At 45.1% G+C, this 15,000-nt stretch overlaps 1 protein-coding gene across 2 annotated transcripts; it reads left to right on the top strand.

Moving 5' to 3' along the window:
- Positions 1 to 357: 357 nt before the first annotated feature.
- TMEM14A (transmembrane protein 14A) lies at positions 358 to 8,333 on the top strand. 2 transcript variants are annotated; one of them, XM_079970220.1, is made up of 5 exons: positions 358 to 517; positions 3,315 to 3,400; positions 4,305 to 4,406; positions 5,651 to 5,738; positions 7,555 to 8,333. In XM_079970220.1, exons 2-5 carry the CDS (start codon positions 3,325 to 3,327, stop codon positions 7,592 to 7,594), a joined length of 306 nt encoding a protein of 101 aa, XP_079826346.1. In that variant the 5' UTR covers positions 358 to 517; positions 3,315 to 3,324; the 3' UTR covers positions 7,595 to 8,333. The 2 variants fall into 2 exon arrangements, with proteins under 2 accessions (XP_079826346.1, XP_079826345.1); XM_079970219.1 differs by lacking the exon at positions 358 to 517 and adding an exon at positions 1,036 to 1,252.
- Positions 8,334 to 15,000: the final 6,667 nt, after the last annotated feature.

Below are 15,000 nucleotides of genomic sequence, written 5' to 3' on the forward strand. Positions count from 1 at the left end.
TCTGGGTCCCTAGATGTTGTTGGACTCCCATCATCCCTGAGCTCTGGCCTTGCTAGCTAGGGGTGATGGGAGTTGTAATTCAACAACATCTGGGGACCCACAGGTTGAGAAAGGCTGCAAGTTTACATTGACTTTTTTTAAACCGACTTCTTTCGAACAAACCTCCTTTTAGACTTGGCACTTTCGCTTTTTACTTTCACCCACGTGGTGGCACTGTTGCCTTGCCTTGAAACGCTCCGGCCTCGGTCAAAGGAGCAAAAAACCCGGGCAAGAAAATAAAGAGGACGTAGTAAGAAAGGTCTTGGAATGACGCCCACCCTACCCCACACCCCCTCGCAAACCCGCACCTCCGAGGGCCGTCGCTGCCTTGCAAAGAGGCCCGCGAAGGCACACCCACCCACGAAGCCTCCCTCGCACTCTGGGCCAGTAGGAGGCGCGCAAGAGAGCGCAAAGATGCGGATGGAGACGAAGGCGGATCCCGAAGGCAGGGGAGGCGCTGCCCGCACTGCGAAGCCAGGTAGGTGGGCAGCGGGAGAAAGGAGGCCGCGCGGGGCAGAGGCTTGCTAGGCGCCCCCCCCCACCCGGGAGATGGGGGCCTGGGAGGGAGAGGGCCAGGTGGCGGCAGCAGCAGCAACAGCCGCCGCCTTTGCATGCCCCGCACCGTGCACCGGACTGACAGCAGGGCGCGCCAGCCAGGGCTGGAGCTCTCTCCTTCCCCTTCTCCGGTGCAATAGCCTCGCCTAGCCTATGGCAGCCCGCCGGGCCGCGATTGACAAGCCCGGCCAGGGCCGAGGGCCTTGCAGAGCCGTCACTTCCTCCTGCTCCGGCCAGGGCTCCTCGGGTGCCTCCCACTCCCTGTTGCTGCTCCGGGTGTCGTTTTCGCGTGAACTCTTTGCAGGGGCAACAGGGAGATGCCTCGTCCCCTCCACCAGGGATATGCGGAAAGAGCAAAGGGAAACTTGCAGGATTTGGGGGGGGGGGGACCTGGGCTGGGGGGTCGGGGGGGGAGAGAGAGGCCCGGCGCGCCCAGATAATGCCTCTCAGCTGGTGGTAAAACATGGCAGGCGCGCCGCCCGTGTTTTCCAAACTGAAACTTTTGCACGCGCTCAGAAGATCGGCGGAGGTCGCGTTTTGCAAGAGGTGTCACATGTGCGGGTTATCTTCCTGCTGATGCTGCGCAAAGTCATCCTGAGTCCAGAGCAGCCTTTCTCAGCCTTGGGTCCGCAGATGGAACAGGCTCCCTCCAAACGTGGTGGGTTCTACATCCAGAGGAGATTTTGGAGCAGAGGTTGGACGGCATGGGGGGGAGGGAAGCTGCTCCGCCCCCTAAATAAATAAAAAATATTAGTAAACGTAAAGGGATCCCTGACCATTAGGTCCAGTCGTGACCAACTCTGGGGTTGCGGTGCTCATCTCGCTTTATTGGCCGAGGGAGCCGGCGTACAGCTTCCGGGTCATGTGGGCAGCATGACTAAGCCACTTCTGGCAAACCAGAGCAGCTCACGGAAATGCTGTTTACCTTCCCGCTGGAGTGGTACCTATTTATCTACTTGCACTTTAACGTGCTTTCGAACTGCTAGGTTGGCAGGAGCAGGGACCGAGCAACGGGAGCTCACCCTGTCGCGGGGATTCGAACTGCCAACCTTCTGATCGGCAAGTCCTAGGCTCTGTGGTTTAACCCACAGCGCCACCCGCTAACTGACAAATCACATCGCAGATAGCTCAGTTCTGCCACACATACCAACATTATAGATCCTGGCTACGCCCATGCTGGATGGCCATCAGTAATGGATGTTTTAGTTGAAGTTCCTTCACTGCAGAGGCTTGGATCAAATTCCATGATTCTTTGACTACCAATCTCATCGTCCCTGGCCCCTCGTCCCGCTAGCTCTAGGGCTAATGGGAGTTGTAGTCTTACAAATGGATTCTGCAACAGGGCTCCCCGTTCTGGTCATTTTGGGAGGGAAGCTTGCATCCAAGGGCAAACTGAAAAAGTAAATAACAAAAAAAAAATGGCCCTGGGAAACAGTAAAAAAAGTTTCAGAAGTTAAATTGCTAGGTAGGAGGTTGACCTCCAGGTTAGACTTTTGAAGAATGTTGGGTGGCCATTGTGCAGCCTGGAAAAACTGCAATTCTCCATGATTTGTAGGGCAAGTGATTAGGTTTATTATGCTCTGGAGAGCAGTTTGGGATAAAGGGTCAAGGTACTTTAGAATTAGCTAAGAGCAGTGGCGGAATTTGGGCTTTTATATTTCAGCGGCGCTGAAATTCGGTGCCCTCTCCTGGCTCTCGCCTTCCGTTGTTTGCCATTGTTGCAGTGTCCCCAGTGGCGCCCTCTCAGCTCAGCACCCCCCAGTGCTGGCAAACCAGTCCTGCCCCCCCCATCCGTCTCCACTAAGAGCTAGTTTGCCCCTTAACACCTGCCACGCGGAGGCTGCTGTTACCATGTGGAGAGCAGTTTTGAGTACAGTGGCAGGACAGGGCAGACCGCACCGTACTGTTTTTATTTATTCATTCATTCATTCATTCATTCATTTATTCATTTATACATGCATACCCCACCCATCTGGCTGGGTTTCCCCAGCCACTCTGGGCAGCTCTCAACAGAATATTAAAAACATGATAAAACATCAAACATTAAAAACTTCCCTAAACAGGGCTGCCTTCAGATGTCTTCTAAAACTCAGATAATTGTTTATTTCCTTGACATCTGATGGGAGGTCGTTCCACAGGGCGGGCGCCACTACCGAGAAGGCCTTTGCCTGGTTCCCTGTAACCTCACTTCTCGCAGGGAGGGAACCGCCAGAAGGCCCTTGGAGCCAGACCTCAGCTGAACGATGGGGGTGGAGACGCTCCTTCAGGTATACTGGGCCGAGGCCATTTAGGGCTTTAAAGGTCAGCACCAACACTTTGAATTGTGCTCGGAAATGTATTGGGAGCCAATGTAGGTCTTTCAGGACCAGTGTTATATGGTCTCGGTGGCCACTCCCAGTCGCCAGTCTAGCTGTAGAGCTCAAAAACTCACTTTGTCTCTGGTATTTGTAATATGGAGACTGGTTTCTTAAGACAGCTTGAATGAGAGAGAGGATTTCTTCTAATCCTCCAGTTTGCAGACCTGACCATGGGTGCATGTTGGTTTGCTGGGGTCACAGCAGCTGGGGTCACAGAGCTGACCGCCATGTCCAGGAATGTGTTTTCCTTTAACTGTTGGGTGTTCACAAGAACATTGGATCATAACTCTCTTTCCCCCTCTTCCCCCTTTTTCCCTGAGTTTTTCTACATTCTCACTGGTAACTTGGTTTTCTGCCCTATAGATTTTTCATCATGAGTGTGGACTGGATTGGCTTTGGTTATGCTGCGGTTGTGGCTCTTGGAGGTGCTGCAGGATATATTCGCAAAGGTAAACACTGGAATTGTAGAATACACACACACAAAATGGAGTCTTCTTTCCCACTCCGTCTTGGATCACATTCCAGTGGTGTAGTAAGAATCATGTGAAACATTTCAGTTTCCCGTTTAGGGAAGGTTTTAATGTTTGATCTTTTATCATGTTTTTAATATTCTGTTGGGAGCTGCCCAGAGTGGCTGGGTATAAATATATTATTATTATTATTATTATTATTATTATTATTATCATCATCATCATTATCATCATTATCATTAAATAAATAAATAAATAAATATGTAGGGCTGGAAGAGAGGGGGTTACTCCCCTCAGTGCCATCATAATACAAAAGTTCATTTTCTGTCTATACTTTACCAGAGTGATTGATGTGAGACGAGCCTAGTCATTTAATAATTCTGATTTAGTCTTCAGGTAAGGCCAAAAATCTAGTTAGTTAAGATACTTACAGAATCCAACTTTGGCGGGCACCCCACCAGATTTTGAGTTTTTGCTGAACCAGGTAAGTTTAAGGGAGCAGAACTCAAAATGTATTGAATATGTTGTGATTTAAGAGGTATGATTCTGGAATTTTATAAACCAGACAGCTTGCTTTTCACTTGACTATAAAAAGAAACTAAATTAATACGTGAGCATTTTCTCCTACCAAAAGTGCTCCTTCTTTTAAAGTATTTTTTAAAGATGTGTTTGAATTTATCTTGTATATTTATTTTCTCTCTCACATACATACATAGCACTTTTGCACAAAACTGGATTCAAGACTGAAATCCAGAAACCCTGTGACCGTCATATTTCAAAAAGACATTGTAGAAGCATTTCCGTTTAGTTTTATTGTTTTCTGCATATTTCCTCCCCCCCCCCCCCCCTCTAAGCTTGATCTATTGTGATATCATTGTTACAGGCAGTAAAATCTCCTTGGTGGCTGGCCTGTTCTTCGGCTTGATGGCTGCTTATGGAGCATATTGGGTAACTCACGACCCCAGAGATATAAAGATATCGTTGTGTAAGTATCCTGCTTTCTGGAAAAGGCAGTGCACGGCAAGTTTTAAGAGGAAATTGAAATCTTGCTTTGAACGTAGTCATCCTAAAACAAATGATCATAAACTGAAAACAGATAGCCGTAAAATGGGAAGTACCTTTGTAACATCTGCAGGTATTGACTCAAAATAGTCATCTCCAGTTTTAACTGCTTCATTTGGCTCCAGGGGGCATTTGGACTTCCAGTGAGTAAATGTAATAGGCTGAGATGAAAGCAGCTCCCATGTTTTCTTTAATGTTAGGATTTCACATTTGGCAACACTAATTGATTGCGCAGCTCTTCCATGTGCAGAGCTATAATCTATTTACATAGCACCAGGGTGGATTTGATTTAAATCAAATCAGTTTAAATCACGATTTAAATCACTAGTCAGTAAGATTTAAATCATTTTATTTTTTTACAGAAAGGCTCATTCTTGCCGGTATAATCTTAATATTTACAACCAGATGAAGGTTTCATTTTTGGAATAATTAATTTTCAGAGTAGTTTTTACAGTTATATCAAAAATTACTGATTTGGTTATACATAGACAGATAATTATGAAATTATTGTGAGCTTTGATAAGTTATCTGTTTATATTTGGACAACTTTTCTGCTGTACTTTATTGGAAGGAGAAAAACAATCATTTCCTTAATAACAATTTAAACAATTTATTTAACTAAAACACTCGTATTATAGCAGATTTATCCATGTTTGTTAACTGATGTGGTTAAACATTTTTTGAAAAAACAAACAAACCTCAGACTGAGTTTTAGCACACATGAAAAACTTAAAACAAATCCTTATTTCCTGATGGATAGCCTTTGGACTATAATGTAACTTAAATAGAAAACTATCTTTAGAAAGATTTTTCCTCCGAAAGCATTTTATTTTAAAAATCCAATTTAAATTTTAAATTTCCAATTAAAATTTTTAAAAATCCAATTTAAATTAAAAAATCTGATTTTTTTAATTAAGAAAAACTTTGATTTTTATCCACCCTGTATAGCACTCACCTGAGCCTTGCAGAGCTGTGCATCATGAGGATAGAGCAGTCTGGTACCCTCAAGATCTTTGGGACCACAACTTCCATCATCCTTGGTCACTGAGCACGCCCTGTTGTTGTTACGTTTTGTTGTTGTGAACTACCCTGGAAACATGGTTGAAAGGCAGCATTTAAAAACCCATAGAAATAATAATAAACTAATGCTTGTATGTATATTTGCAGTCACAGCTTTCCTCCTGACAGTTGTAATGGGAGTGAGGTTTAAGAGGACCAAGAAGCTAATGCCAGCTGGAATCATAGCAGGCCTCAGGTAGGTAAATAAAGAGAGAGAGAGTCCCCTTTTTTACTCAGCTGCAGTCCAGTCAGCACATACCTAAGAGAGCAAGCATCCCTGAACACTGGGGGACTTACTCCAGAGTAAGTAAGCATAGGATTGTATTACACACAACTTTAAACCACGGTCAGAGAGCTGCTGCTTGCGAATCTGTCTCTTGATTATAGAACTAGTTTTTAGGTGACAAAAGTTGTGGCAGTTGTGTTATGTAGTGAAGTTTCACCCTGGGCCAGCAGGGGGATACTGTAGATAGTTTTCACTCAGGTCTGTAGATAGTTTTCACTCAGGTCCACGTCAGTTATTTTAGGCGGGAAACTCTGGGTTGTTGTTGCTAATGTTGACAGCCGGCTGCCTATAAAAGCAGGCCGGCTGAGCTGTTTGCTGTTCAGTTCTATTCCAGCTTACAAAATAAAGAGCTGCTTTGGAGAAATCGCTGTGTCGTCTGCTATGTCAACCCACAACTTAACAAGTTGCATCCAGACTGTCCCTTACACAAGCAGAAAGGGTCCATCTGTGAGGTCATGGCAGAAACTCTTGCCAGAAGAACAGGAGGCGATTTGGGTTGATCCCAACTTTTCCTCCGCAAGCACTTTTCCTTCCACACTGTTCCCTTCGGAGCTGGCTTCAGGGAGCAGCAGGATACTGGGGAAAGTTTGCCTCTTGCTGGTTGCAAACCACAGCATTTCATAGTTTTCTGAGACCAAATTCTGTGTGTTCTGTGATTTTGCAGCTACACTGAGGTACATGATTTTATATTGGAGGCACAGTTTCCAATATAGATTTTATATTGGAGATATAGTTTCCTGACCTTTAAAACAAACAAGCAAGTTTCTTGTGTTTTAAAAGAAGGAAGCTAGGATTAAGAGTACATCATCAGTAGACCGAGGGAATGTTCTTTCATATGTGGTCAAAGAGTATTGGGAAATAATCCATCATGAATTGGGGGGAAAGGTTAAAAGTACTTAAAAAAAAAAACCCCACACACCAGAATCCTTTTTGTTGGGGATAATCCAGACGGAAATTCCCAGCTGTCAAAAAATTTAGGTATGCCACTGCTGCTACCTGTGTTTTGTTAGCCCCAAAATGGAAAACGAGCGAGTTCCCAAATAAAGAGGAATGGCAACTTAAACTGGTGGAATGTGTGCAGCTTGCAGACCTAACATATAGAATAAGAGAACAAGAAGAACAAACGTTTCAAGAAGATTGGAAAAATTTAATTGAATATTTGGGGGAAAATTGTGTGCACTCGAAAACGTTGGCAGCATTAAGATAAATTCAACAGTGTAAATAAGTTTTGATGGATGTAATAATGGAATACTGAATGGTTTAGTTTATGTAAAATATGCAGGGATTTATGATGGGCAAAATGAACCATGGAAAGAGAAGAACGGAAGTCTTTGATATTTTAAGGTTGTTTAAATGAGTATTCTAAATTGTAAAACAGAAAATTTAAGAGAGAGAGAGAGAAAGAGACAGAACATCATCAGTGCCTTGTAAAACTGGGGAGAGGGGTAGGGGGCAGTTATGGCCAGCCTTTTTTTTCTTTCTTTCTTTATGATTTGAAGAATAACTAAATGCACTAACTAAATAACCAAATGAATAACATTTGCATAGTTGTGCAGTTCACAAAATTCAGCTTTTCTGAGCAGGTACTTTGGGTTACCTTGGTGTAGGGTTTTGTTTTTTAAAAAAAAGATTAGAGTACACATAGTCCTAGATATGGAAATGTATCTTTCATGTCTCAACTGGCAGCATGCTTGCTAATTTCACTCTCTTTCTCTTTTAAACATAGCCTTCTGATGATCTTGAAGCTTGTTCTTCACCTGGTATGAGAGACCAAAGCAGCAAGAAACAGCATTTGTATAATTTTACATGAACAAGCAACAATTCCTTTGTATTTTTCAATGTATATGTAGGAAGATCAAGCACTTTTGGGGTTAATGACTACTGCACAAAAGGCAGTGTTACTTTTTTGTGGATTTGGGGCTACATTCTTTAAGTTGCATTAGTGTTTTCTCTAAGTAGCATTTTCTTGGGCTGTGGTCCTATACCCCTGGGAGCTATTGACCTCAATGGCATTTATTTCTGATTAGAAATGCATACAATTGTTCGTAATTTTTGTTGACATCTATGTTCTTGTTTAGACAAGTGATTGACTTGTCCTTTAATGACGATCCTAGTTATTTTTTTATTTCTTGTGGAGCAATGAGATTTCAGTGATGCCTTCAGAAGTACACCATCAGAAATAATGGGAATCACAAGACCATTGAAACTCAGACTCCTGCTCTGTGGCATATGCTTTGAAATTCATCTGCAGCCCTGAATGACAATTTTGCAGACATGGAGATTTACAAAACATGAAACAGAGCATTGCAAACATGCATACATAACAATTTTCATTATATGGATCTTCTTATGTTGTACTGAAGCTCCCTGATTAATAGACATATCTGATGCATATAGAACTAAAAACATTTTTTATTGCCGAAACACAGGAAAGCTTTGTTTCCGTCCAGAAATCCAGAATATAGAAACTGCCAAAACAGAAATAAAGAAGTTTAATATATTGAAGGCATGTTCTCTTGTCTTAACTGCTGACATTGAAAAACTTCTTGAATTCTTAGGATGATGAGGTATAAGTAACCAGAAGCTTTTGTGATATTACTACTAGGTAAAGGTAAAAAGGTTAAGTCCAGTCAAAGGCGATGATGGGGTTGCGACACTCATCTCACTTTCAGGACGAGGGAGCCGACGTTTGTCCACAGACAGCTTTCCGAGTCATGTGACCAGCATGACTAAACCACTTCTGGTGCAATGGGGCACTGACGGAAACCAGAGCACACAGAAAAACTGTTTTCCTTCGTGGCACAGCGGTACCTATTTATCTACTCGCACTAGTGTGCTTTCGAACTGCTAGGTTGGCAGGAGCTGGGACAGAGCAACGGGAGCTCACCCCGTCGTGTGGATTCGAACCACTGACCTTCCGATCGGCAAGCCCAAGAGGCTCAGTGGTTTGGACCACAGCGCCACCCGCGTTACTACTTGGTGTGACTTATGTTCTGTGTCCTTCAAATGTTGTATTGTCACCACTCGGGATTTTTAAGGTGAACTTTGGAAGAGTTCAGAATCAGGCCAAAGTCCTCACCAGTTCATCATCCCGTTGTCACAGTAATCAGCCAGATGCCTATTCGAACCCCCAAAACAGGAACTGAGTGCAAGCACTCTACTCACTTGCGATTCCCAAGTCTGGCATACAGTTTGCCCTAAGTACCATGTATGCATTTCACATATTTCGTTTAATTTTTTTGAAAAAATAATACCATGTGGAGGGATCAGGCACACTGGAAGAGAAGGCTAACCCATTCCCTCTGCTGAGTCTTGATGGAAACCCACTGCCACCTGCCAAAAGATGCTTCCTTCTTTCAACATGGGATGAAGCCCTAACTCCCTTCTCCCTGTTTGTCATGAGCCCAATCCTGATTTTGCTCTGCTGCAACTGCTGACCTTAAAGCAATAGGGAGACATATTATTCTCCCCAACACTGTCCAGTGTCGCAGCTAAATTTCTGCTCCAGGGCGAAACTTAATTCTGCACTCCAAACACCTATACAGTACTCAGATTATGATCTGAAAGGAATTGTGCAATTCCTTTCCCTCTTGTGTTTCTTTAACAATTAACCACCCTGTTTTCTTGCTTGACTTAGACACACTATGTTCATTCTCTCCCTCCTCCTCCCCCCACCCGCACAATCATCCCAACCTTTCACCCAGTCAGACACTTGGTTACATAAGTGCCAGGTTGCTAGGCTGATCATTTGGTGCCCCCCTGCAAAATGTCCCCCTGTGTCCCTTTAACATTCTGTGAACCTTTGCCCAGACTGTGCAGCGCAGGCCTCTGAAACCAAATGCAACCGTTTTGTAGCATCTAAACACAAAATGGCGGAGCATGTTAATTTCTTCACTCTACTTGGTCAGAAGCCCATTGGGTTCAATGGGACTTGCTCGTGATAAGTATAGGAAGGCTGCCTGAGGAGGCTCAGTCATCTAAATGCTATTTACCCCCCCCCCCATGTTCACTACGTCGGCATGACAATTTACAGTGGCACAATGACACACAGAGCTATTTATAGTGGTCACCAGACATGAGCTTTGCCTGTTTCTCTCTCTCACTCTCTCTCTCTCTCTCTCTCTCCCTCTTTCTCTCTCTCACTCTCTCTCTCTTGTGTGTGTAAGTGCCCTCAGATTAATCTCCAGAATCGATAAACAACAGTAAGACAGTCCTTTCTGCATTTGTTCAACAGCTTAATTTTAAACCAGCTATTAAACTGCTGAGTTGTACTCACTGTATCTCCAAGGCCAGAAAAGTTGATCATTAATTCATGCAGTGAGTTTTGCAACTTTTTTTTTATAAAAAGACAACAAACTAACTGGATAGGGTCAAAACAAAGTAAAAAAATTCCTTCCAGTAGCACCTTAGAGACCAACTAAGTTTGTTATTGGTATGAGCTTTCGTGTGCATGCACACTTCTTCAGATACACAGTGTGCATGCACACAAATACTCACACCAATAACAAACTTAGTTGGTCTCTAAGGTGCTACTGGAAGGAATTTTTTTATTTTGTTTCGACTACAGCAGACCAACACGGCTACCTGCCTGTAACTAGAACTATAGATAGGGTCAGCCACTAAAGTCTGGCAGAGCACCCAGTCATTTTCCTACTTTGCATAACAGACAGGACTTCAGCAGCTACAGTTTTCCATTACTTCATAGCGAATTTTGCAGCTGTTGAAGGCCACATATTTAATAATGTAAGCAGGCGTATTCCATGCATTATACTGAATGCACACAAGGCGGGGAGCATGTCCACGGAACATGTCCGTGCTGCAGGTGGAGTTAGCTCATGTGGTCCTATTAAGCCATGTGCCAAATTCCCAATAGGAAGATTTATGGCTCTAAATCGGAGTGCGAAGCCTGTGGCCTTCCACATGTTGTCAGACTCCAAATACTATCAACCCCCATCCAGCATGGCCAATGAACAGAGATGAGGGGCGTTACAGTCTGACAACTTCTAGAGGGCCATAGGCACAGAAATCACACATCCATACTTTTATTTCTTGTATTTATAAAGTGTGCAACCTACTCAGACATTCCAAGCTGACAGTATTATTGTAGGTCATGTGTAAGGTGGCAACTCTGGCTGAGGTAATTCCAGGATAGAGTTTGAATTTCGGCATCCTTCTAAATGCTGGTTAGAATTCACAGAATTCTTTCACCCCTTTAAACAGTAAACCCTGGGGAGCTACCAAGATAATGAAGCATTGTAAATTGGAACCTCCTAATGCTCTTGGTAAAGCATGTTCTCATTAAAGGAGAGCACGGGTTGCGGATGGGGCTAACAGGACACCCCATAGTTGTCAGGCAGGATAGATTCAAGAGCCTTGAATCAGATTGGAGGTTGGAGTTACTGGGGCAAATTTGATGTTGCCAATTTAGGGGTGGGACCAGAGGTTATTTAAGTAAGGTCCACTGCTCTTTCCTTTCTCTTTCGCTGTGGACACCGGATCACATGGAGCGCTTGGACTGTCTGGAGGACAGTGATGCAATCTTCTCATTGTCTGGTTACATTTATTTATTTCCCCGTTCTTTTAATCCTCTTTAGTCCCTTAAATAATTTAATTCCCCCCTTTTCCTGTTTGATTTCCCACCCCACCCCTTACCCGGCCCTGTGGGAAGATTCTCCCTGTATCTGTGGCTTGCCTTTCCCAATAGGGAGAGGGACCCTGGTAGGGGCTTTCTTTTGCAAAAAGGTTTCCCCCATTTCTCCTGTTGTAAATAGTGGGGCTAGTCAGGGCTGTTCCCAGCTTAGCTGGAATCATTTTCGTTTATAGCACCCCCGAAGGTTGGCTTTATTTGAGTGTGTGCAGCGCTGTTGGCCAAATATTAATCTAGCCTTGGGCGGGAGCACTATTTTGAGTTCTTTTAATATTGCTATGAGACTAAGATTCTCAAGAGCAGAGGCAGGGAGGCCTATTTGGCCTGCACATAACTTCCAACCCTAAGTCTGCTACAGGTAGCAGTTAATTGTTAAGTCTCTGACCTCTCTATAAGAATGTACCTGCTTGCAGGCTCAGTTGCTGCTAATGTATATCTGAGGCAGACAGGGCGGCAGAGGCTCTCTGTGCCTCCAATGACTATGAGCACTCTGTATATGCTCTTGAACTATGCTGTTTCTGAACAAGTTTATTTTCGTTAAGTTTGTTTTGCCCTGATAGTGGCGACTGCCATTTTAGAGACGAGCCATTGTGGCTTAGTGGCTAAAGTGTAGGACTAGGACCTGGGAGACAGGGTTCATATCCCCCTCTTAGCCATTGTTATCACAAAACAAAACAAACTGCTCCTTTTGGGCTATTCTGTAGTTCGGCCCATTTGTGGTAAAAGAGCTTTGGGTTTCTTGAAGGGGTGCTTCCCTCTAAAAGGGCAAGCAGGGGTACCTGGACAGGCTGTGGGCTACCTCAACTCTGCTATTTCACTGGAGACACTTATGCCTGGCCTAGCAGGTGATCCTAGGGCTTTGCCCTAGAATTCGATGGCCTGGAAGCGTTTTCGGCCTGAATAGTGTCCCCATGTGGTCCATGAAGCATTGGTTTCACCGGTTCCTTACATGGTTTAGTTTTTGCAGACTATGATAGGGTTTTGCAGATGCCTCCAGAGCTTGCCTCTCCTGCAGGGGATGACTTGCGGACGCCCCAGGTGCCTTCTTCCAGAAGGAAGCATTTTTGAAGGCTGCAATCCAGGAGGAGGGCAAAGAGGAGCAGGGATGATAATTCAGACATCACCTTGGACCTCTACAGGGGTCAGGGTGAGGCTGTCCTGCGTCTTTAGGGATCATCCTGGATAGCTCAGCTGGTCAGTGCATAGTGCCGGTAATGCCTAGGTTGCAGGATTGGTCCCTATATGGGACAGCTGCATGCTCCCCCATTGCTTTACCTGGACACTTAGGCCCAGTGTCGAGGGCCTTTTGGTGGTTCCCTCACTGCGAGGGCTGTAACAGGCGCCATGTTTGCAATATGCAAGCGGGAGAAAGCACCTTTGCGTGCCCGCATTGCAGTTTGCTCTGTGCATTGCAGGGCACAGCGCTGAACGGGCTGCATTTGCATTGCATTGCGTGAGAGATTTGCATTTGCATTGCACAGAGGTGTGCATTGCACGGAGGGTGTGTGTGCATTGCACAGAGTGTGTTGTTGCATTGCATGGAGTGTGTGGGTGTGGGCACATTGCACGGAGTGTGTAGTTGCATTGCACCAAGTGTGTGAGCATTGCACGGAGTATGTAGTTGCATTGAACGGAGGGTGTGTGCAGCGCACAGAGTGTGTAGTTGCATTGCGCGGAGCATGTTGTTGCATTGCACGGAGTGTGTAGTCGCATTGCATGGAGTGTGTGTGCATTGCACGGAGGATGTAGTTGCATTGCACAGAGTGTGTTTTTTGCATGGCACAGAGTGTGTAGTTGCATTGCATGGAGTGTGTAGTTGCATTGAACGGAGTGTGTAGTTGCATTGAACGGAGTGTGTAGTTGCATTGAACGGAGTGTAGCTGCATTGCATGGAGGGTAGTTCCATTGCTTGAAGTGTGTTTTTTGCATTGCACTGAGTGCGTGTTTTGCATTGCACGGAGTGTGTAGTTGCATTGCACGGAGTGTGTAGTTGCATTGAACGGAGTTTGTAGTTGCATTGCACGGAGTGTGTAGTTGCACTGCATGGAGTATAGCTGCATTGCATGGAGGGTAGTTCCATTGCTTGAAGTGTGTTTTTGCATTGCACTGAGTGCGTGTTTTGCATTGCACGGAGTGTGTAGTTGCATTGCACGGAGTGTGTAGTTGCATTGAACGGAGTTTGTAGTTGCATTGCACGGAGTGTGTAGTTGCACTGCATGTTTTTTGCATTACACAGAGTGTGTGTCTGAAAAGGAAGCTGGCTCGGCGGCAGCTTTGTCGGAACTTCTTTAGGGGTTCTGGCCAGCGTCGGCCCTGTAAATTTACGTATTATGATGGCAGCACAAGATGCCCCCTGCCCAAGAGGGGGCTGTAAGCTGGCAAGCAATACCTCAATACCTTTTGCCATATTCCCATTTTATTTAGGTATCCAAATGGATATCGTTGCTAAAACATACCACTTGCCTATGGAGAAGCTGTCTGCCTCGAAGGAAGTTATTTTGTAATACTTCCTCTGAAGCACGTGATGCTTCATCAGATCCGATCTTGCTGGTCACTTAATTAATCTTGCATGCAGAGTGGTTGCCCCAGGCCACCCCTTCCCTGCCCACTAGGCCAGGCTGCCTGCGGCCTGAGGTCCCCTTACCTTTCTCATGCAATGGTTGCAATTCCTAAATGTTGAGGTCCCCTTGCCTTTCTCATGCAATGGGATCTCATGCAATGGTTGCATTTCCTAAATGTATGCAATAGTAGTTGGCCATGGCAGGATACCTGGAACTTGCACAGGGATTTTCAGGTTCATGCTGAAGGAGCCACCTGAGACGCCGGTATTACAGCCACCAGCCCATAGGGGCCCCTCATTCACTGTAGAGGAGCATGAGGTGAGACAGGTATTGAGGATGGTGAATCCGAGGAAGGCTGCTGGACCTGATGGCATCACGGGAAAGGTGTTGAAGGGCTGTGCGGATCAGCTGGCGAAGGTCTTTACTAAGATCTTCAACAAGTCCTTACACCAGTCTATTGTCCCACCCTGCCTGAAGTCGTCAACTATTGTTCCTCTGCCTAAAAAATCTACAATCAGTAGTTTGAACGACTACAGACCAGTTGCACTGACTCCAATCATCATGAAGTGTTTTGAGAAACTGGTGCGCCGTCATATAATTTCCTGTCTTCCATCAACTTTTGACAACTACCAGTTTGCATACAGGGCAAATAGATCCACGGAAGACGCTATCACTATCACTCTCCATGCTGCTCTGTCCCATCTGGAGCAGCCGGGGAGTTATGTGAGGCTGCTGTTTGTGGATTTTAGCTCTGCTTTTAACACTATCCTCCCCCATAGACTGGTGTCCAAGCTAGAGGCGATTGGACTCTCCAACTCCACCTGTCTCTGGGTTTTGGATTTTTTGTCAGAACGTTCTCAGAGGGTTAGAGTGGGGTCACATATGTCCACAGCCCTTAGCCTTAACACCGGCTCACCACAGGGTTGTGTGTTGAGTCCCCTGCTCTATACTCTCTATACGTATG

The sequence above is a fragment of the Podarcis cretensis genome (genome assembly GCF_951804945.1).
Source record: "Podarcis cretensis genome assembly, chromosome: 3".
In the NCBI taxonomy this organism is placed as follows: domain Eukaryota; kingdom Metazoa; phylum Chordata; class Lepidosauria; order Squamata; family Lacertidae; genus Podarcis; species Podarcis cretensis.